Source organism: Echeneis naucrates, chromosome 17 (assembly GCF_900963305.1).
Source record: "Echeneis naucrates chromosome 17, fEcheNa1.1, whole genome shotgun sequence".
In the NCBI taxonomy this organism is placed as follows: domain Eukaryota; kingdom Metazoa; phylum Chordata; class Actinopteri; order Carangiformes; family Echeneidae; genus Echeneis; species Echeneis naucrates.
In genome coordinates this window covers 4,121,898-4,149,553 of record NC_042527.1, presented here as the reverse complement: position 1 = coordinate 4,149,553, position 27,656 = coordinate 4,121,898, and the positions used below count along the sequence as shown (strand labels likewise).

At 41.3% G+C, this 27,656-nt stretch overlaps 2 protein-coding genes across 6 annotated transcripts in view; one reads left to right on the top strand and one right to left on the bottom strand.

The window, feature by feature from the left end:
* Positions 1-9,461, top strand: part of ctnnd2b (catenin (cadherin-associated protein), delta 2b) — a 135,709-nt gene extending 126,248 nt beyond the window's left edge. For all 5 annotated transcript variants that reach the window (XM_029524303.1, XM_029524302.1, XM_029524300.1 and 2 more), the window contains 5 exons: positions 867-951; positions 1,124-1,250; positions 4,567-4,695; positions 5,710-5,786; positions 8,467-9,461. In XM_029524303.1, the coding sequence (XP_029380163.1) occupies positions 867-951; positions 1,124-1,250; positions 4,567-4,695; positions 5,710-5,786; positions 8,467-8,730 (682 nt within the window). In that variant the 3' untranslated portion in view covers positions 8,731-9,461. The remainder of the gene's footprint in view (positions 1-866; positions 952-1,123; positions 1,251-4,566; positions 4,696-5,709; positions 5,787-8,466) is intronic.
* A 9,065-nt stretch (positions 9,462-18,526) lies between these two features.
* On the bottom strand, positions 18,527-26,242 carry LOC115057523 (ankyrin repeat domain-containing protein 33B). Its single transcript, XM_075353383.1, is given in 5 exon segments — positions 18,527-19,210; positions 19,329-19,492; positions 19,685-19,825; positions 23,142-23,271; positions 25,742-26,242. Coding segments are annotated over 5 exon segments (1,620 nt in total).
* Between the last annotated feature and the right edge of the window lie 1,414 nt (positions 26,243-27,656).

The following is a 27,656-nucleotide window of genomic DNA, read 5'->3' as shown; positions in this document are numbered from 1 at the left end:
TTAGCTGAAGTTCACAAGATAGTTTTTAATTTCACTAGAGACACTGTTGTTTTGCTAATATTAGATTGCTAACATCAGCATTAAAAGCTGGACCAATGGTGTGGGTTTAATATCAAAGTCACGTCATTGTTTTATTTCAAAACATCCATCTCCAGACATGAAAACTAACCAGTTCTGTCACTTTCTGATAACGACTAATCCAGTGCTGCTCCGAGGACATGTTATAACGGTTTCTGTTAGAAAGAGAATGAATGCTGATGTTATGTTCTTGTTTTCTGTTTTCTCAAAGTCATGTTCACAGAAATTACACACTTAGATAATAATCTAAACTTTTTGCCCTACATAAATATATGCCTGAATGACAAATGGCAAGTTTGGTTTTGACTGCCACCCAAATGTTGCATTCATTTTCTCCTGTGGTCCAAGAAAAACATGGTCTGAAACTAATTTCTGTCATAGAGAAGGAAAATGGATCCAAGGAGGGAAAAACTCCCCTGCTTTGCAATGACTGCAAGGGCAGGGTTTTCTATCACAGAATCCAAAACAATAGCGTTCACCAAAATGACTTGAAGAAATTCAGTTTAATTTTCTTGGCACTGATAAGGCCATATGAGCCAATTAAACCACCAGGCATTAGTCAGCTGAGTCAAACCCTGGAGAACACAGAATGAAATATTGGCCAATCAATCAATCAACCGATTAAGGAAAGATTTTCATTCTGCCTTTGGTTATTGCCTTCTTTCCAGAGATTATCCAGAGCTTATATTTTCTGTCCATGTCCATGTCCACACACTGTGAACTTAACAAAGCAAAGGACGGTCAAGCTTTATGCTGTATGTGTTTGTTTCTCTCTGCTGAATTCCTAGACATAGTCCGAAAGTAGTGAAAGCAGCATCTCAAGTCCTGAACAGCATGTGGCAATACAGAGACCTCCGCAGCCTCTACAAAAAGGTACAGTTCACATGGCCAAAAAAAAAAAAACAAAACATACAGAATATTAAATTCATCTTCATATTCGAGTGAATTCTACAGACACACTGGAAACTGAACATTAGTGAAATTAATGCTGTGAAACATAAACACTGCGTTATTTTTAACACGTCTCATCTCTTATCATGGTCAGGATGGCTATTCTCAGTACCATTTTGTCGGCTCTTCCTCCACGATAGAAAGAGACAGACAGCGACCTTATTCCTCCTCTCGCACTCCGTCCATCTCTCCTGTACGGACTTCACCCAACAATCGATCAGGTGAGTCTCTCTACCCGCTTCACCTCCAACTCTCCTGTCTTTCCCTTTGTCCTCCATAATTCTTTCCATTGGAATAGCCCAGTCAAACAGTCACCGCTCCTCTACTACTCATGTCTTCTTTAACCTTCAGACTATGGCATCAACGGGCAAATTATTCTGCTGTCAACTAAAATCCTTGCATCTCAAAACTGAAAAATCCTCTGACTTTCACTGTCCTTGAATTTTGCTAAACTGAAGAGAAGAGAAACAAAGGCTAACATGAGCCTCGCTCTTTAATAGCTGTTGGACAAAAGTGACAGTTAGTGACACCCAGGGTAACAATAGACAAATTTTATTTAATTTTTTCTTTTTTTTTTAGACATTTTATACATATTTTTCAAAAGTATAACAAGGAGACAACCATAAAATGGGGTATTAGGAATTGTGGGAGTGACATTCAGGGAGGAGTTGCACAGGATCTTAACTGGGGATGTCTGCTTAGAGCTAATGCTCCCCTTTGGTATGTGCCCTAACGACTTGGCTATAAAATCGCCTTGATAATACATTCATTTTCAATGTATATTCTTGAAATATGACATTAATGTCTTACCGATACTAATTGAGGTTATAAGAGTTCCAGAAACGTCACCAAAAGACATTTTAGACTTGGTGCATGTAGCATTGGATCTAGTTCTTACAGTAATTCCTGTATGTTATTCGGGGATAATCATTTAAACTGTAACACTTTATTATCATTTGACTCTTGGTGCTCTTGAGGAATTGGTCGTACAAAAGTTAAATGCGATGAAGAAAGAGGAGGGTTTTTTCTTATTCCTCACAGGGTGCATCAGTGATGGATTATAAACATTTGCTGTCTTATTTAGCAGTTGAAGTCTTTCTTAATAACCATCTGGCGTATGGGAGTTGCTTGCCCCTGCTTCTCATCTTATAATTCAGTTTCATATAACTTGACAGTGCACAAGCACTGAATGACAAACTCCTTTAAAAACTGCTTAGCTTGATATTCAAGGTTTCGTCCATGCAGTAGGAATGAATGAGACTCAAAAGTATAGGGAGTTAGTCATACTTTACAAGGTTTCTTTCTTTTTTTTTTTCTTTTTTTAACTACCTTCATCAACCCAAGAAGAATCCCTTCAACAACTATATACTTGTCCATTTTAATGGCTTTCAATGTTAAAGACAACAAAAGATTTTATTGCAGTCCCCTTAGTGAGGTATGATGTGCATGTTTTACTTTATGCTGCTGTTGTTTTTGCATTAATCTGACAGTGCCAACCGAGTAAAACTGTAAGAGGTACATTATAATGAGAGTAAAGCCACTCCAACAAAAGCACAAAGGCACATTTACTATTTCCAGCTTTCAGTTTTACTTTAAAACCATCATCAGAAGCAGGTAGCAGTTTCAGGGATCTACAGCTAATTGAAACCACGGCAGCTCCTGCTGAGCTGTTAAGTTTCTGCTTTTAGGCTGATTATGTTGGTGGATTAAAGTGCTTCTGAGATAAAGACCACAGAGTCATGTTGAACACCAAGACACCAGCATCATGTTAACAGCCTTTGTACCTGACGAGAACATGACACAAGTGCCGGTGCCATTACATTAATATAACATCCGCATGTCTGAAAGGACCCTTATACCAGTTCTGATAACTATTTCCAGACAAGCTGTGCTGTTTCCATTGTCATTTGTGATGCTAGATGACAGGTCTGAGATTAAGAAAGGGCTAAGAGTCCATACTCATGCTGGTGGCTATCTGAGGCTGTGAGTACTTTGAACTAAATTAGCATGATTAACATGCTCCCCTTGATCAGCAGTCACGAGAAAGCATCATCTTGAAATGATAAATGCACCTTTTTTTCTTTTTTTTTTTTTTACACCAATCCATTCAGGAGTGTTTGAAAGACCTCACAAATAGGCTGCACAAAATTAACCTGCTGGTGGCACTAGAAGGAAAATCAGGGGATTGGTAAAGTTAATAAGCTCCATCCTCTGTGGACTATGAATGAGAGTTTTATGGCCTTTCAACCACTAGTTGTTTGTTTCTTTAAGTATGCACTCACCTTTTGTTTAGGATTGTACAGCTAGCATGACACATCATCAGGTGTATGAGTATTTGCATGACTCACACCAATATGAATTTATGTGAGAGCAATTGAACAGGTTTCATGTACCGCCTACGAAAAATATCACTCGACCCGGATTTATGTGTCTGTTAGCTGACAGTGGCAAAATGACAAATGCTGTAGTTTGGAAGCCAATTTCGCATTTAATTATTTATTTTTATTTTGTTTCACAGTTTACACGTGCGCCTGCAGTCACAGATGGTCCACTGAGCCGTTTGTTTAATTTTACTGCTGCGAAAATTTTTCCATACAAAAGAGAGGGTGTAAAAGGCCTCCGTGCACATTCCTAAACAGCCTCCAAAAGCTGTTCTGCAGCGGCAGACAGACAATATTTGCCAGTATAGACACCAATATTAAAACAGGCGATATTAGCAGAGCATTAATGAGCGTATGGATCAATGCTGACTGTGCTGCATCAAACAAGCTAACAGAGAGGAAGCAAAGACACAGCAAACAGGCTGACAGGCTGCATCATGGACAGCAAATTCTATGTGACGGACGTTTAATAATGAGTTGAATATCAGAGGAAGCAATGCGGAATAACATGGCGTTGCAACAATAGCCAGGTTTCCTCTGACGTGGTCTTGTATATTTGTCTGTGTTTGACAGTGGAAGTGTAATCTTTTGGATGAGTAATGCCAACACAGACAGGGCTTCATAGGCCAGCGGGAGGGTAAGATAGTGTAAATATGTACATGCAGTAAATTCAGACGGTAAGAGCAGTATGTAGTCAGACAGCAAGAGGACAAAGACGACAGACGCAAGATTAAAGAGGATGCAGTAAGGAGGGATGACTCAGTATTTACTACTTTGAAATCACACTCCAGTCAAAAAGGAAAGGATTGCTAAAGAACAGCTCACACCCACAGAGTCACCGTATAAACAGCACAAAGTTCCCCCCGTTTTTCCCGCATTTCTAAAGAAAAAGCATGAAGGCAGAGCGCTGTGCCTTTGTGTAGTGCGAGGCAGGTAAATGTGAAGGAAGGTGCAATATTCCAGTTCAGTGTTCCAGTCGCTCTTCTCTCCTCCCCACCCCATTTAAAGGTGTGTAGGATGAACACTTGTCCGTCCCTCAACAGTTGTTAAGAGTCCAAAGGGTATTGATAACGTGTTGATGATGGAGTGAAGGGTAATGGTATTCTGTGTGTGTGTGTGTGTGTGTATATATACATGTCTGTCTGTTTGTGAGTAGCAAGCGCACCCGCCTCCCCTAGAGAGATGATGGCGCTGAAGGAGAGGAAGGCAGACTATGAGTCAACTGGTAATGCCAGTTACCACAGCAACAAGGGCGGACACACCTCCCGGAAGGACGCCATGACAAGTAGGAAATCTGTACTACGCAAACTCACGTGTTCACAAAAAGCTAATGTTTTCAGCTGAGTTTGTGTCAAGAGAATTTAAGATTAATAGGACTGATAAATATTACATAGACAGCGCAACATTTTGAGAAGTGTGTTGATTTGTCAGCACATTTGTAAATCTCACAAAGCTAGCTCTGAAGCTGGAAGGTTAGGTTCAGGTTTAGGGGTGGAGCTATACCTGCATGTGTGTGACCCAAAAAACTCATTAAGAACCGCATGAAGAAGTTAACTGAGGTTGGTGGGAATTGGTTTGAATCTGGGTTAGTTCTGATCTAGTTCTCGCCACAGCTACCAGGCTGCCAAATCAATTCACCAATTCACACACCAGTTTGAACCTTCAAGCAGCCTGTAGCTGGGATTTTTTTCACTTCCAGACGCAGCCAGGCTGGTGGCAGTAACTTCCTCTTTGGATTGCAAGTATAAAAGAGCAAAGTTAACTTCTGTCACAGTTTTTAAATAACCAGCAAATTCAGCTCACGTGGTGAACATACCAAATTGTACAATCGATCAGTTGCACTCAAACAAATAGACGACAAACAAATGCCATGCTGTTAAAAAAAACTTGTACAGCCATATGCATCCCGGTAGGTCACGGTTTGCTTTAAAGTCTGGAAAACACCCACTGAAAATCAATTAAGTGTTGTCAAAGAGGCCCCTCACAAGGAGCTTTGCCAGATTTGTAACATAAATACAGTCCACTATAATGTGACATTTTGATCAATATGATGCGCTAATGTCTTTGTTGTTGTTGGCCTAAGTCTTCTGTGACATTTCCACTGCATCACTGTGTTGTTTATTGCAGACAAGCCCTTATCATCAGTCATCATCGCTCACAGTGTTATGACAGAAACACAGTAGTTGTCCACCTTGCAATGCTGACAACCTTATCACACTTCTCTGCTTTATTTAAATATCGGAATAAATGGTTGCGAACAAACATCCGCCTGAAGTCCTCATCTTCACTGTCTCCGCAGGTCAAATCTCCGGTGGCTCTTCAACACTACACAGAGGAGCATACGTGTCACCTACTGATGACCTGAAGTATAATCAGGTACAACAGATTCTTTCCTGTCGCAGAACTACATTCTGCTGTACACACAAACTGAATCTGACCCATGTGACCATAAAAAGTCTACAAAGTACATGTCTTATTGTACCGCAGGCAGAAATGCCATAGTTTTCATCTTAAATAGGTCCCTGCCTCTTTATGATGAATTACTGCAGTCATTTAGATCAATGGTTCTCAGAGTGAGGTCTGGGGACCCACAAGGGTCCTTGAGGGAAACTCCTACGGGTTCCCAGCAAAAATAGGGGAATCATTTATTTTTACAGTGACAGAAAGTATGACTATTTTTTTTAAATCTTCAGGTGTCCATGATGAATAAGTTTGAAGAGATGCTGTTTTACATCAACTACCAACTGCCGAATGAAGGCATTATTCATAGAATAAAATAAGGAGAAAATAAGGAGAAAACCAAAGGAAAAACATGAAAACACAAAAGTTATGGTAGTGTTTGGATTTCACCCAACAAGTTTAATGTTTCCTATCTTTCTTTTGATTAGTGGCGTCATCTATAAGAGAAATGATCGCTTTGTAGACCTCCACAGAACATCAGAATTTTAGATACGACCACATAGCAAAGGCTGGATATGAATTGTGTAGGTTTTAAAGATGATATCATAAAGATACTGAGTTTGTAAAGATCACTTTAAACTTGTAAATTATAAACCTGTTTGGAGCCCATTTAAAAGGAATTGGAAAACTGCAGCGTGTTTTCCTCTGGATCTGGCATTTGGTCCTAAATTCATTCATTCATCTTCTACTGCTTATCCATTTCCGCGTCGTGGGGTGTGCTGTAGCCAATCCCAGCTCACGCTGGGCAAACACGTAGAGACAGACAGAGAACAACCACTCACACTCAGACCTTTTGAGTCACCAGTCAATCTAAACATGATGCCTTTGGACGGTCTGAGGAAACTGGAGTACATGGCGAAAACACACAAGCACGGGGAGAACATGCAAACATGCACAGAAAGGGCCCAGGCCCGGGAACCAAACCCGTGCTGTTCTTGTTGTAGGACAACAGGGCTAACCACTATGCTGCTGTGCTGCTTTGGTCCTAAATTGTTGCCAGTAAAAGCTTTTTAGATTGCACCCTCTGGCAGTGGCATCAGAGACTGGTTAAGACGCGACAGTTTTACAGTAATTTAATAGACTATTGATAGATGTCATTGTGTGGTCAGCCAGCCATCTTGTTCTAAAGCAAAACTTATTGAGTTAAGGATACTAAATGTCTCACAGCAAGCTTTATTTAGAAGCAAGTCAGTGTTACACACATTTGCTCTTACAGAAAAATGGCAATGAATTGACCTACACTAAAATAAGTGCTGCAACGCAATTTCAGGCCTTCAAGACTTTTCAAGTCTAGTGTGTTTTTTTTTTTTTTTTTTTTTTTAACATTGTTATAACAAACAGCTGGGCAGAATCTCCAGTAACCTGCTAATCTAAATATCCAAATATACCCTATTTTCTGGTTAGCCATTCACCTGTTGGTCTAAACAATGTCAATACTAAGTTGGCATATTAAATGTTAATTAAATTTACACATCTGATTAAATCAGAGAACATTAGAGAAAGACTCTGATGATGCACATGATAATTTTAGGCTTTACATTTAGCATGTGGCAAATAACAAACTATCTGGTAAACTGGCATTATGAATAGGCATGAAAAGTTTTCCATGATCCAACCTCGGGCTGCCTATTAATGGCCAAAGGCAAACATCACCTATAGAAGCTAACTGCTTCCATTGATCACCTGGTGATGGGTCATATTGGACAACATGATTTCTATGACCAGTTTATTTAAGCTGCATTTGTGTTAGAATGGTTTGGACCACGTTTTTCAGTCACTCTAACGGACTCATCAGTATAAGCAGATTACACTGTAATTTGTGTACTCTGGTTGGAGCCCCGTTAACTCAAGTTGTACAGATACTGGAGACTGGATTTGCACCAGTCATCAGCATCAATTGATATCCTATAGGTCCTGTAGGTAAATGTGCAGCACCCTGCGGAAAAGGAGAAAAAGAAACACTGAGTGGCCAACAGCTTTAATAAGCCTTGCAAGCTGACATGTCAGGAAACAATAGAACAGGTTCATGTGTAGCTGTTTGGTCATAGTGGCAAAAGTAACTATGCTCTAATTGGGCTGTGTGAATGCTTCCAATTCAAATCACAGTACACTTACAAGATACAGCCAGACATTTGAACCCTGGTAATTATGAAGTTTTCATATCCATGTTATGCTGTTAGCCATCCATTTACCCACATTCTGAGGTGTGGGTTTTATAGGAGACTGTATGCAGTCATCAGGCTAGGCTAGCGTCAGCTGCTGGACTCTTTGTGCTGACTCCTTGAGCTAATGAACGAAAAGTAAATAGTGTAACTTTTTACTTTACTTTAATGTAATTACTCTTACAATCAGTAAATTGTGAAGAACTTTATTTTTATTTGTCTTTGACAGATATTCTACCCCTTGGTAGGTGGTCATCAGATAAAATGTACGTATGTATGTAATGTACAGGCCAAAGGTTTGGACACGCTTTTTTATTCATTTGAATGAGAGGGTGTGTCCAAACTTTTGGCCTGTACTGTACCTCAACTTGTGAGGGAATCAGGACCCCTTATTTCACTGGAATCTCCATAATGATCTTTTGCTATTTTTACAGGTCTCTTGTCAAGGCTTGCCTTCAGAGCCCTACCCTCCTTTCCAAAACCCTCCCCCACCTGACGCCGGCAACTACGAGGACCAGGCCTTCTACGAGAACCAGGTTCACGTGGGAGGGCGCCCTCCACAAGGAGAACTTAACATGCACCTGCAGGGCCTCAAGTCCACTGGCAACTATGTAGACTTCTACTCAGCATCACGGCCCTACAGTGAGCTCAACTATGAGACCAGTCACTATCCAGCCTCCCCAGACTCCTGGGTGTAAAGGGATGAGGATGGAGGAGGAGAGATTTGATGAAGGGGGAAAAGGGGATTTGGAAAGGGGTAGCTGAAAAGGTGGAGGAGCAAAGACAAGAAGACAATTTCCCTCCCTCCCCATCCTCCCCAAAGTTCCTGAGTAGCATGATAGGTAGCAAGATGACAGATGGGGGGATGAAGTACAAGATAGACAATACACTCCTTTAAGAGACATCTGACGGAGACGGACGAGGGGACAAATAGGGACCAGACGCAAACAGAGGAGCGGCCATGCATGTGCATGCACATCACCAACAAAAGTGACAGACACATTTTCTCTCTGTGTTTAGTTTGTGATCAACAACAACTAGAGAAGGTCAAGCAGACAGAAAGACCTCATGCACCTGAAGGCCTCTTGGTATAGAAGGTAAAAGAGATGTAAGAGAAAATGAGAGGGAAAGCATGGGAGAAGAAATGGGAATTAAAATGATGTGAAGAAGGGCAATGAAAGAGAAAAATGGATTGGTGGACTCAGGGATGGAAGGTTTTGGATTGTGAGCGGAACGTGTGAGAGATACCAGGGAGAAACATGTAAATATGTGGTATAGCAACATGGCTTTTAGTAATGTGAAGCACAAGAAGCAGAGCTGTCGGTCATGTAGAACGTCTGTTACATAAACTTATGTTTCTTCTGTGGCTTCAGCGTGATGTATCCTCCTCTGGACAAATAACGCTTCTGGACTTTGTCATTTGTAACAGTTTGGGTTTTTTTTTTTCTTTTCTTGTGTTTCTACTTTTTTAATTCTCAATTCTAGTTGTATAGTATTTGATGTACACTGTACATTTACAGACGACCATTGTGTACTGTACATTGCACTCTTTTCTGTGTCATGTCTGACCTTTCGCCACTGGGTCAACCTCACTCCCTCATTGACTACCTTCCCCTTAAACACACACAAACACATACACAATTATACGCAGTACCTTCACACAAACTTTTAGAGCTTAGGTCAGGTGGATATTAATACATTGCTGATGTGCAGCTCTGGGCATGAATTGGTCATAGAAGGATCATTTGTGGTAGGTCACGGTGCTTCTTTTACTGCCCTACAGATAGTTTTCACAGTAAGAGACAGTACAGCTGCCATACTAGCTGAAGAGAGGCTCAAACTGTTGAGCAGCCTTTTCCGTGACAAAATTCTTGTTTTGTTTTGTTTTTTGGCAACTATCTTTCCCACATCAATACCACAAATCCCCTTTTTGTTCCCATGAGCCGTTCCTTCAAGTGAACTGTGCTCATTGTGTACATAACCGTGCCAAACAAGGGTTATTTCCCCTCAGCTTCAGAAAGCTTAGGAGAGTGGGTGGGGATGGGAGGGGCGTATACCGGGCGTGTCAAAGGGTCCAATTTCAGCCGAAGCGTTCTGCTGAACATGCTTACGGTTCTAACAATGCCAGTTTGTAAATGCTTTGGTTTTTCTAAAGTGTGTTTTACCGGGGTGAAACCTGTCTAAGTGCACCAGGACCACGGGGAAAAATTGAACTGAAAACCAAAAAAAAAATTAAAATTAAAAACAAAACAAAAAAATAATAATAAAAAAGGAGAGAAAATATAACCGCGGAGGGACTGTGACTTGGCTGCACCTCGCTTCCTCCAAAGTTGTACAAAATTAGTTGATTTCTGTGTTGTAAAATAATCAATGTTTGAAGTACAAAAAACTTTTCTGAGAGATGGGTGACAATTCTAAACTTCATGGTAGACAAAACTGTTAATAGAGCTATGGATATATATTATATAAATATATACTTTTTATGTGCAGATGTGGATGTCACTTATAGCAGCAACATTATGGAAAGACTTGTTAAAAAAAAAAAAAAAAAACAGCTACACGTAGGGATTTTGTTCACAGTTTATTTTCTGGTCAACACACTAAATTGTCGACTTTGTGTATTAATGTTGTTGCTATGTGGAGTAGAGTAGACCAGGGCCCAGGGAACCACGTTGTCACTGCAGAAGTCTGAAAAAGGTGCTAGATCTGTGAGATTTATTCAAACATTCTCTATTGTAACTGTGCACAAAATGTTTATCCTACCCCTACAACTGATTATCAGCTACTTTTTTTTTAAATATATAAGTCACAGGTAAAGATTTGAAATCACATGACAGAACAATCACAGGTTTGTTTAGTCCTAAAAGTGTGTTTCCATGAAAATCCAAGTTCTGATCAATTGGTCTCTTTTATTGCTAAGAAGCTATAATGACACCCATGAATGCATGAGTATTTGCTGGCAGGAAATCTGAAACTTAATGGTGATGATCTTTTCTTCCTTTCAATTTGGAAGCAAGAAAGGCTAAATTGAAAATGTAACAAAAGACCCTGGTTCTCCCTACCCACTGCTATTTAGAAGTCCTAGACATCATCTTCTAAAGCTTGAAAAATGACTCATGCAACTGTCCCCACAAAAACACTGGATGAAAAACAGATGTACTGTATTTGTTAGTAAGCATCTGGAAACTGACAACGTTATGTATGTCCTTGTGATCCTTAGGCAGAATAACCTGACTGTAAGACCTGTATGAAGATATAACATCGGTAACCTTTTTGTTGCTAGACCAAATGTGTTTTAAAAAGAGAATTGTGAATCTTTCTATTGCCTCAAACAGATTGCAACTGCTCCAAAAAAATATAAACTGACCATCAAAGAACTCCTGATTTTGAGATTCGTCTGTTGTCTTAAAAAAAAAAAAATAATCATCATCATAATCCTTTTGGAGTGTGTTAATTGCATGCTGTGATGCTGATATTCTGTAATTGTTTACTGTCAAACTGCAACTTTTTATTTGAAGTCCTATTTTCTAAGAAACCATTGCTTTGATCTCTTTCAGTACAAAATGCAAATTATCTCCCAAAGAATTTGAAACTCACTTGAGACATTTCATCCATCACAGGGAAAAAAAATCAATCAATTTGCACATTGTTCCCAAGAAAAACATTTCCTGGGTGATGTTTTCAGGATATTTTAGGTAACTGATGAACTGACAATGAATATGGAATCCAATCCAATGAGCCAAACATATTTTTACTTCATTATTTCAATTTAAAAAGTTTTATTCAGAAGCCAACCCTCAAGACTCAAAGCCAGCACTTAAATGTGCCTTGTATGTTTGCTTGATACATAAACAAAAGTTCTGTTTTCATTATATTATTCCAAATATACATTGCGTACTGTTGAGGTCTCACAAACACATTGCGCACTGTTTACATCCATGTTTACAGGCTTGAATTCTACTTTCCTGCCTTTGTTCATCGCTATCCTGGTCTGTTCCTTAGTTGGTGAAAACCATTGGAGAGTTTCAGACAAATCATGTCCGAATACAAAGAGATTGGAGATGTCATTAAGACCAAACCTGGTTTGGGATGAGATATGATTGCAAACATTTTTGACAGAACGGAACGGGCTTCAGACCATGTCAAATCAATTTCTAACCAATATTCCGCAGTTATTGTGGCTGTAAACAATGTAAATTAGCCTAAATGTTGCATTATTTCCACAGTAAAAATTACAACAGTGAAGAAGAAACATACATCTCTGCATAACAACACATCCAAAATGAGGAGACCTAATCATTAAGGCAGAGCCATGATGGATGTATTAATCCTCATGATTCATTCTGGGCCCGCTGTCTGTCGGTGGATTTTTGTTTTCATGCAAGTTTGTGTGGGACCTTGCACCACTTAACTAAATCCTTATGTCAATGCCTAGTTGTGATACCTAAAGTACATTGAGCCAGTGACTGGTTTGTTTTTGGGACTCGTTGCAAAATGTAATGCAGCTGAGATCTATTCTGTACTTTGCCGACTGTTGTTACTGGAAACTTAAATGCCCATCAGAAAATATTTGCCCCAAGGCTCCTACTGAGCCACGCTGACAGCTGACTGACAGCAGAGCAGCGCCTCCAGTCTGCTGTGGGAGCAGGCAGAGGTGCTCTGCAGTGTGCTTCAAACTCTGACTGGATTTGATCAAGACCAAAGACTAACAGGATAAGATATACAATAAACATAGCAAAACAACCTTAAAGCAGTGCTTTTGATCTCTTCAGGCCCATGTATGCTCAACATTAAATACGCAGCCTTTTGTCCGTGTTTCCGCACGTTTCCGCGAAGCTTACGGATACGGACCAAATGGAGCGGTACCACCGGAAACCGCTTGGGGCAGTGTTTCTGTCACTACCCGATACGTTGCCGACCTCCAGTCACAAAGAAGAAATAACGGCGGAACTTTTTGAAGAGGGGTTGCGTGAGTTGGTGAGGAACGGGAAGCACATATACGATATAATGTCGCCTGGACACCGGGATAAACAAATGTTAAAGAACAGCTGGGAGGAGACAGGGAGACAATTAAATGTCAGTGGGTCGGTGCGGGACAAATTTGTTCGAGCCCACAATATATTTAACGGCCTCACTGACCACCGCATCCGACAACGCTGCCTCCGCTTTTGTCTTTTATGTAAGATATACATTATCAATACCTCCTCCACAGTCCCCATGTTTGAGTTTGTTGTCATAAACCTTTGACTCTGAGCTGCCCCCTGGTATTGGTTAATATCCAGGCCAGCGTAAAGGACGCATAGATTTTAATACGTACGTTGAGCATAAATGAGCCTTTAGGCCTTTAGAGCTGGGTTTGAAAACAGGAATCTCTTGTGTAATGTATCGACAAAAACTCATCACATCAAATTGTTGTTGTCTTCCAGCTGCTCCTGGGAGGACGGTCTTTGTACCCGGTACTCCTCCTGATGCAACCTGGCCTCAGGATGAGACTGCATCTCCAAGAACCGGCCCCTGAGCCACTGCCGGCCCGGCCCAGATTCTGTAGTGGCAATAATTAACTGCATGGAATGGACCTTTCAGTTTGTGTGTGCATTTGAATGCAGCGTGTAACTGGATCACACGTTAAAGCGCCATGACTGCTCTCTGGTGGCTATTAGAGAAACTGCATCGTGGGTCAAGGTGGCAGCCATTTTAGTCTCCCGGTCATGTTGTGCGTGAGATCACCACACCATGGGCTCAGGTTTTGTCTCGGAGCGGTGGGGCAGAGTCACAGTGGTTCCCGAGACGGGTATCTCCATCGGTCTTCGCAACGGCCAAGTTTTAGCGTCAAGTTGGAGAGTCGGGTCGTGATTCAGTGCAACATCCCTCCAAAAAAACACACATCACTGATCACTTACGATCAAAATTTTAACAGCCGTTTTGAATATTGGCTGTCAAATATTTTTCATATAATCAGTAAGTATTAAATACATATACGGCAAATTTCAATTTACGTTCTAATGCTTTATATTGCATTTTATGGGTCAACAGAAATAAAATGTAACCTTTGTATTTAGCTAAGAATACTAAATGTTGTAATACTTAGATAATGTTTAAATAAACAGTTGCATTTTAAAATAATAATAGGGAAATTAAGATTTAATATGTTCTTAAAACCATTTATAGTTTCCTTGAAGCTGATAGGTGAAGTCGTTACAGTTTTATAGTGACTCGATATTGATTTTATTTCTGTCAATTAAAGTGACTATTCTCTTTTATCAGCATGTCCCTTCCCCTGCTTATCAAGCTGATGACTCTGAGTGGAGAAAAACAGACGGCAACTCTCTAATAATGGTATCAATATATATTTCAGAAAATCAGTGTTGTCAATATGAAGATGCTTCACTGCGAAAATGGAAACGGAGAGAGGAACAGAAGCAGTGACCACAGTCTCCAGTCTAAACCAGCTCAGTCCATCAGACAAACAGGTCAGAAGCAGGAAAGAATGCCCTTCAGTTTGTTTCCTACCAAGGCTTGAGTTTACATTACTGACTAAATATTAAATGAGCATTTAGTGCCAGTGCTCTCAGAGCAGCAGGTACGTACACTAGCACCAAACCGTGGACTACGGTACGTGATTATTTTGGAAGTCAACAAGCCACAGTTTAGCACTAAGCTGTTTATTTTTGGCTCTGCTTCTTAAATTCTCCACAAAGCCCTTACAAAGCCTGTGTGAGCTGGCTCCTCTGCTCAGCTGTAAAATAAGCACTGCCCATCCCTTGGAAATACCTGTTGTACCATCAGTTTTTTAATGGCTTCTTGGCTTTCTCCGGCGTGCTCACCGATCCTTTCCTGTATCATTCTGCTGCTGCAGCCAGTCACTAATCTTCATTTGGTCATGTCGGTGCTCCTTTCCCTGTCCTCGTAAAAACCTATCCAAATTCCTGCCATTTCTAGCCCCATTTCTGGGCTTTTGACATATTTTATGTTCAAATTCCATTCTGTTCTTCACTCCTCTTATTCTGCCAAACTGAGAATGTCCTTGTGTCTTTTCCTTTGCTTATTATAAAATTAAAATACAATTTTTATGTGAATAAATAAATTAAAGTAAATATGTCTTGGCATGATCTCAGTCATTGTTACGTCAGGTTACATGACAGAGGTTATGTTCTTAAGGACAGCAGTGACAAAGTATTGGAATGAGTAAAGGCCAACTGAACCTGGGCTAATTAGCTTGCTAGCTACAGTGGAAGAAAAGTGGTAAGAAGAGAAAGGCCATTGTCAATCTCTGCAGACAACGTATGGTGAATGAAGGAATGAATTTTATAGCTGAACTTGCAACATTACTTCTAGACTGGTGATGTTGGTTGTTAACAGTGGAAACTACAAAAATTAGGGAAAGTTTTGCATGATGAAGATTGTTTCATATTTTTTTAAATAGGTATAAATTGGAGTTTTATACTCCTATTTACACTGTTACATGTAAATAGTGGAATAGGCAGGCAACTTATCTTCTTTGCAACCAAATCAATCCAGTCTGGGAGCACAATTTCCGCTTATAGTGTGTGAAAAGATCAAACTCAACAAAGGTAATAAGAACCAGAGCAGCAATGAGTACACAGATCTGCTTGCGTGGACCAGCAGGGACTGTGATGAATAATAAAAAAAGGAAATGTAATCATCTTCATTGTGTTTGGCCATCAACATTTAAAAGCGGGATAGCAGAATGAATAAAATAATTTGAATATCAGTTTGTTCTCCTTGGGCGTACAAGATAGCCCTGTCCCGAGGGCATTAAACAGAATTCCTCATTTAGAACATGCTCAGGAAGATTCAAGACCTGTCAAGCTTTCTGGACCCTCCCTTTTTTTCAGAGAAAGCTCAGGTCTGTCAGCTGGATAATAACATAACTAGAAAATTTCTTCAAAAACTATTTTTGAGAATGCCTTGGGAGGCTGTTTGTAGGGGGGGATGTTGGGAGTGTGTGTGTGTCTGCGTGTCCGAGAGTCATGTATGAACAAAGTGAAAAACATTGAATTTAACCCTGTGTGTGTGTGTGTTTTCTGTGTGCATCAGTGTCTGTGTGTTTGTTTGTGTATGTCACTCTTGTGTTGCTCTGTGTGTCAGATGATAAACTCCTCTCATATCAGATCAGTCTGTACATGCAGGTTTTCGGCGAAGCCTTCAAACTGGGGCGACTTATGACAAAAACTGTAATTCCTATCAGAGAACTGAAGAGATGGTGACCGCTACAACAAGTTCCTGAAGCAGTGTGTGGTTTTTGGTGTTTCTAGAGCCTGAAATGTGGAACAGACAGCGATGTAAAAAACTGCTGTTCTAAGAAATTGTATTGGAATTGGAGAAATTAATGGTGGGCATGTCCTTCAGAGGCTCACTCTTAAAGTAGATGCATTGTCTGAAACAGGAGAGGAATCTGTACTACTTTGATAGTAATGTTGTGACTAGCTCAAACTATGAGCCCGTGATGACGTTTTTTTTTTTTTTTTCACCTCAGCTCTCTACTCACGAATCAAGACACCACTCTGAACTCTGAATATTCCTGCGATATTCACACTCATTATAAACTGATACTTAAATATTTGCTGCCCAAAAATCTATTTCATCAACTCAGGAGACAGTTTCAGCTTTCAATATTTTCTCCCTTTTTTTCATCACAAGGTCATGTTAAAACAACTGTTCTGAATTCATTCAGTACTCTCTGCATACCCAGATTCCCGACATCCTCTGCAGCAGTCTAAGGTGAGGCTCCATCAGGTCACCTGTGATTGGTTGGCAGGGCTGGAGCCCTTAGAGAAAATAACACTAACACAAACATTAGGCACAAAACCAAGGATAGTATCCACTGCATGAACAAACACACAAACATATCGACCAAATTCTGTGTAATCTAAGAAGTGATGAGGGAAACAACACTTAATCTAATTAACTGTTAGCAGGGCCATTGGATTTAATGTCAATAAGTGTTGTGGGGGGCGTGGGAGGGGGGGTTGATGAAGGGGGGATAATGCATTTCTACAGGAAAAACTGCATTAAATGGTTGTGTTACTTTGTTGTGATATAGACTATTTGGGTGGTTTGGTGGATATTTAAATATTCAGCGGAATTCCACGAGAGATTTAAGGTTAGAAGGACTCCCCCTTTCTGGTTTTCCCCACCATCATGGTGGGTTAGTTCAATTAAGAGGGGTACCTTTTGTAAAGTTTATCATAGAGCTGGATGGGGGTCATTTGTTCAGCAGCCTGCAGCAAGGTTGTGGTATTTTTGTGAGTTTTTCCTTTGTTAATTTGCCTAGGACTTTTGCTTTTGTACACGAACGAATAGTGGGTTAGGTAACCACAGCCTTTGTTTTTGCACCCGAGTGCTCTTCACCCAACTCACTCCAGCGCGAGAAGGCCACGTTAAATCCCTCATCTAATGTGGCATCACCATCAGTGGTGTGCGACATAGTGACACTAGCGTTTAAGGTTATGTTTAGCACTTTATTATGGTAAAAGAAAGACTTTATAGTTTAATTCAGCAAAAAGTATACATTGTCTTTAGACTGTCACAGATTTCGGCAGGACCCAAAGCAGCACAACAGCAGGAGCGTATATATAAAAAGTCTTTATTCAAATCCTCGCAGCAACTGAGTAACAATCCACAAGAATTTTCTCAGTGTCCAGAGTTCAGTTAGTGTCCCTGCCAGGATGTGAACTGCAGTGCTCTGGAGCGACAGACAGTGATAATACTACTCAACCACCAAAACCAAGAGACACACAGGCAGAACTCGCAGTCAGAGGCAGAAGGGAAGTCAGGTTACTGGGGCAGAGACAAGGAGATATGGCCAGGGATAGAAGGAAGGTCAGGCACCAGAGCAGAGACAAGGGGTCATGAGACATGGATCAGGTACCAGGAGGTCAGTCTGAAAAAGAATGCCAGAGAATCCGGCAGTGTCTGTGAGGATCTGGGCTGTTAAAATACTGGCTGGCTGACGAGTGAAGAGGAGCTTCAGCTGGGGAGACTAGGTGTAGGAGATTGTGACTGATGAGGTGGTGAGGCAATAGATATGTGAGTCTGACATAGTCATAATATTTTGACTTACATTTGTCATGGTCCCTAACCCATAATCCTTTGCCTAATTTCAACTAAAGTGCTTTGGATGCATCCAGATGTGAAGGATGGTCTCTGGGTCTATGCTTTCTTCAGCCTCCATCCCACCCCTAATAGTTCCAGGAAAATCTTTTGCTGATAGCAAATGTAGCACTTCATTTATTTTGAAAAAAAATACCTTGCCCAAATGTTTTACATATATGTATATATGTATACATATATGTATGTGAAGCATAAACAAGGCAACAAATCCAACAATCTCACACAAACGCAGAAAACTCACATGAAACTCAGCAATTACATTAATTAATTCATCCATTCATTCATTCATTTTAATGCTATTAGAGTCAATATCGTCATAGCTGTCCTCACATCTAGGCTTTCTTTGAAGATGCAGCATGTCTAGTTTGTCTTCTTTCCCACTGTCCTTCACCTCCTCCTTGTTACAAGGAACTTTCTTTGCTTGTCCTCCTCCTGCTTTTTTTCTATTCTTTTCATCTTGTAATCCCACTTTGGTATCTGGAGCTGGTTTTGGTTACTGTTCCTCTTGAGTTTTTCTGGTATGAATGTTGGAGCCGGGGCTTTGCAGAGCCTGACTTTGGGCACCAGGATGCCCGGCCGCACGCTGCTTCTTCTCAGCATGTGGAGTGGCAGCAGACTCGCTCGCCTCATGACCACCGAGGACACTGCGGCCACGTCACTGAGCAGTTGAGGCTGGAGACTGGCCCTCCGATCCCTCACCTTGGGGATAAGGAGAATCCGTGAGTTCTGAAAAAATCTTTTGTAGTTGTTCAGTCTATCAGGACCCAGGCGCTTCAGCTCGGCCACCCTTTGCCTCCTTAGAATCTCCTGCACGGCATGACGGCGCTTCCCTATGCACGGGGGGCTGCCTGGGCACACTGTGCGGCAAGCTGGGGCAATGAATGGGCTAGAGATACTGGTGGTGATCCTGACCATGTGGTCCAGAACACCATCATCCACAGCGTTTACCTTGTTATTGATGTAAAACCTATAAGGGCAGCAGGAGAGAAGGTTGATGAAATGCCTCCTGCAGGACTTTGGTTCTTGGGCCTGAGCCAACAGGTCCTGCACAAAGGAGCAAATGTAGTTTAAGAAAACCTATTTTGAATTGGTGTATTGAATTTCTCCAGGAGCGATGAAAAGCAGTCTGTACTAAGACTGAAACTATAATTAGTGTATTAACCTCCAACATGGGCCACTCCAGGGAGAAGGAATCACAGAACTGCTCAGCACAGGGCTTCAACATCAGCCGATACATTAGGTTGGCTGTCTCATATCGACCGGTGAAAAGAGCCCACTCTCTGGGTGTCAGACTGCGGCCGTTGTCCCGTGCCTGAATATCACCTCCTGGAAACATAACGATTTATGAAGACAGGTCAGGAAAAGGCTGTGCTTACAGCGTTACTGTAATCCGCACATTGATTGAAAACATCAATGGCCATTCACAGCCGCGCCAACACATGGAGACAGACATTTTTTTTTTGCTTGTAATACTGCAATGCATGTGTCCTGTAAAAAAATGTTTTAAGTTACACCCACCAGCCAGCATGAGAGCTCGAACACACTCAGCCCGGCCCTGCATGGCAGCCTTCATCAGAGCTGTGAAACCGTGACAGTTCCTTCTGTCAATGTCCAGCCCAGGGAAGTAGTTCAGCAGATAATTGGAGATGAAGACATGGCCTGCAGATCACACACAAACATGTTAGACTCACACAAGCTAAAGTTTCTATTGTACATACAATGATCGGGCGTAACATTCTGAACACTGACAGGTGAAGAGAATAACACTGATGATCTCTTCATTGTGTCGCCCAATAGTGGGTGTGATGTATTAGGCAGCAAAGGAACACTTTCTCCTCAAAGTTGATGTTAGAAAAAAAAAAATAACTGTACATTTGCACTGGAAATCCTGTGACCAATGCTCTAATTGGTCCTGTTGATATTGCTGGTGGTGTTGGTGCCCCACTCCCCCACAAAGTTGATGTTAGAAGCAGGTAAAATGGGCAATTTTAAGGATTTGAGCGAGTTTGACAAGGGCCAAATTACGATGGCTAGACGACTGGGTCAGAGCATCTCCAAAAAATTTCAGCTCTTCTTGGGAGTTCCCTGTCTGCAGTGGTCAGAATCTATCAAAGGTGATCCGAGGAAGGAACAGTGGTGAAGCGGTCACAGGGTCATGGGCAACAAGGCTCAAACCCAGAGTGTGCCCCTGTGCACTGCCAATAGCACCAACAATTGACACATGAGCGTCAGCACTGGACCACGAAGCAACAGAAGAAGGTCACCTGGTCTGATGAATCGTGTTTTCTTTTACTCAATGCGGATGGCTGTGTGTGTGTGCGTCCACCTGGCCTGTCTGCATGCGAAATGGTATTCCCTGATGGCTGTGGCCTCTTTCAGCAGGATAATGCACTGCGCCACAATTCAAAAATGGTTCACGAATGGATTGAGGAGCACATGTTGACGTGGCTTCTAATTCCCCTGATCTCAAAATAATCAAGCATTTGTAAGATGTGTTGGACAAACAAGTCTGATCCGTGAAGATGGCAGCAAAAGGCTGACCAAAACAATATCAGGCCAGTGATCATAGTGTGATATCTGACTGGTGTATATTTGTACCGCAAAAAACTTTAAACATTAAAAAAAAAAAAAAAAATTCCATTCAAGCAACGCAATGTCTACTGTATGACTGTACATCGGCTGAGGGAGATGTTGTCGGTGCAGTTAGTGTCCATGTACGTATTTGTGGTACAGCTCAACACAAGTTTGCAGTGAATTTTGGGCCCATGCCAGTGGGGCGGCTTAATGATGATATTGGTAACTGGGTCAGGCCACCATTTTGGTCCAGACAGCCTTAGTGCCACCGCTATAGGAGACTTGGCGTGCGGTGTGCTCCAAAGACTTATGGTTTAGTGCTAATTAACAAGCCAATATATGAGTAACACTCCAGATTAAGTAAGCGAATGTTTAAAATATTATACTCTACATCAGAATGCCAATATCAGCATTTATTTTGAATGATCACTGACTCTTAATACAGCCTACACCTGGTTTAGGCTGTCAGTCTTGTTCTGTGTCTAAATCTTGAATCTATGTTGTTTCTTTGCTCACTAGAACAGTGAGGATTGTTTATGTCAGACTTGCGGCTGTATTTAGGCGCTCGGGATTTAGAATAAAAATCTGTGTATTTTTTTCGTTAAAAGCTTCCGTTATCTTTACGGTTTTTTGCACAAAGGTTAAAGTATAAGTCATTTTAACTTTATGCCCCTGTAACCCTTTGGAAATGACAAATTTATATTGCAAGTGAATAAAAACTCTACTAAATCAAGACCAAATTTATCCAAGACCAAAAATTATTTATATCCCCAGAAGGCCTGTCGAGAAGGCCTGTAAATTTGGCTGCAAACAACAATTCAGGAGCTTTTCATCTCTTTTTGAAGAAAAGGATTTAAGTCATGTCAAGTACCGTCATCTTTAAACCATGTTTGTCCATCTGCCTGATTTCAGACTCATTTTTCGTCAGCTAGTGTAAGGACTAGCTGTATAATTTTTACAGTGACTAATGGACTTTGAAGTCAGTTTTATACCATTCGGCACAGCCTCTTAAAATGTTCACAATCTGAATTCCTAGCTGGCTTACTAGGTAAATCCAGGTCAATGGAACAGTCCTGAAATTCCTTCAAGTGAGCATAATGCAAAAATTTTGCATGCAACAGAAATCCATTAAGGAGACGCAGCTCTGAAAACAAGTGTGGTCGAGTAGGTTGAATGGAAAGATGCAAAGGTGATGGCTAATTCTACAAACTGACCTCAGTGGGTGGATTCACATCCTTCTCCACTTACTACAAAGTAAAAGGTTTTAGCTCTTTCTTTCAGTGTTTCTTCTCATCTAAGTTGAGCACTTTGATTCAGTCAGATGCTCCAGAGTACTTTGTCAAGAAAGAGGATCAATACTTGTTTTAATGAAGTAGAAAATGAAGAGTAGTCTGCAGCTATTCATCACAGGCTACAGTGAAGCATTCATCATCGTTAGCATATGAGAGGTCGGGGTGATATGTCTCATACATTTGGTTATGAAATAACTTGTGGTGGTACTTTCCTTTGCCAGCAAATGGATTCATGGAAGTGGCAGACCTCGTAATGCGCTCTACGTTTTCATTTTGCACAATTTGGAAACTCAATTCTCTGTAATAAAATTTCTATGGTTGTAAATTATGCATCAAGAGTAGTGGAGGACACAGAAAGTGCATCCAAGGCAACATGTCTTGCTGACAGAAAATGCATTAGCTGTTAGAAAGATTATGAGATACATTACATAAGATAAAGACAAGCCAAGTGGATAAAAGGTGAAACATCCTCAGGAACCGATATGAAGAAAGGACCTCCACGGAGCTCCTGCTCATGGCTCATGAATGTGTGTGTTAGGTAGTTATTATGGATAATTGTGTCTGAAGGTGCTCAGTCCTGGATTAAAACAACGAAACTGATCCACATTCCTGCAAATTGAGGAAAGACGGGGAACTCATCTCAGCAGAATCTTTTTGTAGATCCTCGACAAAGTATATCAGCATGACTGTGTCTCACTCAGACACAGATGAGTTCATTAGCCTTGACAGTGTTGGTGCTTTTGCTGTTGGCAAGAGAGATTGCATGTATAAATCTCTCAGTGAATAAATCTTTTCTTTATGTATTAGTCAACTTCAACTTTCCATTTCTGTCACAGAAAAGGGCAAAGCCACTTAGCTAGATTATACCACTGTTGAACGGTAGCCACAAACAACAGGGCAAATTGGAGGGTTATAGCACCAAATTTTCTTTTGATTAAAAGCAAAACAACCATTTGGATTGATGCAATCACTGGATTAATGTAGTTGCCCAAGGTAATTGCTAAAGCCAACTCACAGTGACTTATTAATTTGTTCACAGTAATTACATATACAGGAGTTTAAATTCTGGAGGAGCACGCGTAGGTGGTCAGTGCAGAGTGTAACCTTACCTGCTTGTGCTGCAGTAATAAGGGCAGTGTTGCCCTCATTATCCTGCCAGTTGACATCCAGATAGGGACACTGAGAGAGGGCGATGACCACATCCATGTATCCATAGTAACACGCCATTATCAAACCAGACTGAACAAAACACAAAAAGAAGAGTGTTTGAGCTTCAGCTTTTCTCCTCGCCTGTAATTGATCTTGGCTGTTTAACACACCCACAAAGGAAGAATATCAATGCAGTGATTCTCATAAAAACAAATGATGCTTTCCAGCCATCCTAACTGTATGTAGAGTAAGAGGCAGTTTTTTCACTGTGTGTGCCAAACACATGGAGACACTGTAATAGGCTGTTAACTCAAATTATGGGTTTGCAGTTGGAGCAGTCAGTGGCAAGTTATGAATCACAGTCCAACCCAAAAAGGATCCGGTGGTTTGCACTTTCAAGTTGGAGCCAACAAAAATTTAAATCAGGCCTTTCAAATTCCATGGTACCACTGTCATGGTAAAAAAAAGGTTCAGTGGAACCTACCAGTGACTAATATATTTAATTTAGCAACCTTAAATCAAGGAAGACAACAAAGAGATTCTCCTTCAGATACATATGAGAAAACTGGGATTTGGCTATAACCAGTGTGTTTTGACTTTACGTTGCTCATACAAGTATTGGGCAATAAGAGGTTTACATGTTACATTTCACACTGTTTAACTCCTGGGCCACGCGCATGTCCAATTCAACAGCGAATTCCTCGCAGGAATTGCAGACTTTGAGATATGTTCTTTTTCCACACCGCCGATTTTTGAGATGCATGAGGCAGGACGTGTAATAAACAATTACTTCAATATCCTGTCCTGCACGCAGTACACCACGTCGCTGCCGCCTCCGAGAAGTGCAGAGGCTTCTGAAAAAGTACAGCTGTGGAGGTGGCTGACACAGAATGCATTCCAGAGTACAACGAAGGGATTTAAAAGCATACATAAAAAATTAATGAGTCCTGAAGTTACCCTGAAGGCTGGCTAAAATGATTGATGAGGATTTGCGGCAAAGTGTTGTAGCGGTAACCACTGAAGCATCACATACAGGAGGTTCTGGGCTCAAACCCCCAGACTTGGGGCTTTCCTGCGTGGGTTTCCTCCGTGTTCTGGTGATGGTGAATGACCTGAGCAGCAATAGCTTTTTGTCTCTGACTGACTGGGTCACCTGACCTGTCCAGGGTTAACCCCACCCCCAACACACCCCTGGTGGATAAGCAGTATAGATAATGGATAAATGGATGATAATTATCCACCAAAATGACCCCATGTGGGAGTACTAAACAATATTGTAACCAGAGAACACCTTGAAGGTGACACCCGTGTTGCAGTCATCTGCCAGTTAATTGTGCTCCGCTGCTGGGCAAATGAATTCACCAATCCTCTCAATCAACAACCGGGAATCGCAGACGAGGGAAGATGTTTTTGGGTTTTTTCTTTTTTTTTTTGATAGCCATGCAGCAAACATCTTATGTCATGACACAGAATATGGCAGCCTGTGCTACCAATGTCACCAGGTGTCCTGAAAGACACAACTGCATAACTGTCAAAGTTCTCTCCGGGACAACCCTTCTGTCTGCCGGCTCTATTAGCATATTGTATCTCTTATAACCACGGCTCAGGTCAATGTCTTAAGGAGCACTTTAAAAGCTGAGCCCTTAAAGCAAGCTGCTTGTTGACTTTGTCACTTTGCCGTTTGCACTTCCCATCTGTCACCAGAGCCTGAACCAACTGCTCTGAACTCCATCTTCAACATCAGACTCTCAATGGCTCACTGGAGCTGCAAGAGGATTAAGCAGATCTGACCACAAAACCTGATGAGTTCACCCTGGTTCACCCTGTTTATACTTTTGTATGTCACATATGGCAGGGCATGTTTTCATTTTTTGGGCAAATAGCAGGATTGTATGGAGATTTTTTCCTTAAAGAAAATCAAAGCTGTGTCCGTCCTGACCATCGCCGTAGCAGTGCTGCAGTCTCAATTATAGAAGTCTGTGTATGACGTACAACCAGTGATGCTTCCGGAGGATTTCTGCATGTTTGGCATGTTTTGCAAACCACACTGCATATTGTTTGGTTTAATTTACCTTCAAATTGTCTAACGTTTATCAAATATGTGAAGAGATATGACCAACAGTGCATATTTAGTTTTACTTTTTGCAGTCAGATGTTTTGAATGGACATGTCAGTCTCTCCTTTTCATATGCTCAGGTATGAAATCTCAAAACCAGCAGCAGTTGTGAAATTTTAACACAGTGCAGCCTGTTAAGGTCCACTTGGGTTTGGACTAAGTAACCGGATTGTTCCTGGATTAGGATTAACAGAAAATTATCTGCCTGCAGAGCAGAAACCCTTGAGATTTCATTTGATCAAAATCATCATTCATCATCATTTGCAGAGTTCAAATTTTTGTGATGCTTTGTGATCCGTTACAACTAATACAATGGTTTTTTGCAGCATTATGATCATTGTGATCAAACTGAGGTCTGCATTGGAAATATTGGTATTCAATAGACTTCTCTGTGTTTGGCACCTGAAAATCAAACATCTAATTAAAATGCATCGAGCCACCTACTCTTCTATTTTTGTCTGTCTCCCTCACGTCCTCCTCAGTGACTCCTTGTCTGATCATAATCTTCACAATGATGGCATTGTTGTTGCAGCAGGCCTTGTAGAAGGAGATGGGCTCGGGGCTGTCAGGGCTTGGCGAACGGTACAGCTGGGAGGCGACTGAGCTGTCGTGGGGATAGAAGGAATTGTCTGAGGCGACGCTCCGTGTGTCCGAGTGATCTGGCAGGGCTTCGAAATCCAGCTCCTCAAACTCTTGGTAGATATCATCCTCATCCTCCCAATAGTTCCGTGCGTAATCGACTTCACTGTCCTTATCATCATCAACATCCTCTTCTGACGGCTTGTACTCCTTCTCATCTTCATCGGTTGTAGAGATGGACATGGCAGGGAGATCCATAACCATTTCGCTGGTCCCAAACTTGGTCTCTCCAAGTCCAACTCCTGCAGCAACACCATTCTCTTGAACCTTTGAGCCTTCAGCAGGTTCCTCAGTTATTAACACCATTTAAACCCTGCCCTGCCCCCAACACACTTCCTGAAATTCTTGTGGGGTGCCAGCAGGACTCCAGGGGAACCTAGAGTTTATAGCCACTGGCCTACCACAATGAAGCGTCTCATCCTACCTGACAGAACCTAGCAGGCTCTTGTCGTCTATTTGTTCTCCTCCGCTGGTGGTTTTGCTGAGAGTCCAGGGTCACCAGAGGCCACAGGGGCGTGAGACTTGCTCCCAGTCTTCTGTGATTACCAAATAAATGTTTCAGTTTGCTATGGCATTACTATTCCCCAGGAGTCCACAAAACAGTCCCTCCAAGAAAGGTTTGATCAAATTCATGATCGGGAGTCACTCAACAACACATTATGTATCCATGATCTACCTACTGCAGAAAAGTTACAGTGGGTCTTTGGAAAGCCATAACAAGTCTTGTCCATCACACTGAATAATCCAGGCATCCCAAGCCAGACAAGCAGTTTTTACTCCTGAATTTTTAAAGAGAAGCCTTCAAGGGTTAAAGTTAAAGTGGACGTTGTCCTCTTGAAATCAGGAGAAGAAGAGGCCGTCTTGGAAGCAGTAACTAATCCTGCGTTTCCTGTTGAGAAACATGGGTCTCCCTTTGATGATGGCTGGAAATAGGATGAGAGGCAGTCCCTTTACTGACGCATGGTAATCCCTTTAGTCCCTCCGGCTCTCTCTTGTTGCATTCCTCTCCCAAGTGATGACAGGAAGGTTTGGATGTTTCTGTTGGAATGCAAGAAACAGTGAAATTCAACGGTACAATGTCTGATCTTCTATTTAAAAAAAAATAAATAAATAAAATCAGGCTTAATATTTGTTGATGTTTTAGGTAGTGACGATAGCAGAAAATAGGAAACAGAACCAGACTTTTAATTGCCCACCCCCCTCCCCCCAGTTTAATCTTAACACTGCCATCTTAAATTGGATTTCTCCCCCATGTGACTTAATTTGTACGCAGCACACAGGGCAGGGACTGGGAAGATGGACCTCAGGCTTATGGCTCATCTTCATCAGCGTCTGCAGCTTACTTTGTGATGCCTTTTCTCCAAATGAAGTGCACTTCATCACATTTCTGAATCACTTAAAATGGCCGTTGCCTCCAGTAGCCTCATACTTCAATAACCTATTTGGAAAATTATGTTGGAATTTGATTACCTCTATAAATCATGTGCTTTTAAAGCTATCTAGCTATCTGAATTGGAATTTGACCTTGCATTGAAATCTTAGAAATGACTAGCAGTGAAATTGAGAGCTTTGGCTTTTGGGTTCATGAAGAAATTCTGATTTAGATTAGTAAACCCGAAAAGGATTTTCTTGTCCACTACAGATCAGTGGAATTGAGTTATGGATTCAACACCCACGTATTTGTGATGTGATATGTGATGATTTCATTTATGAAGCTGAA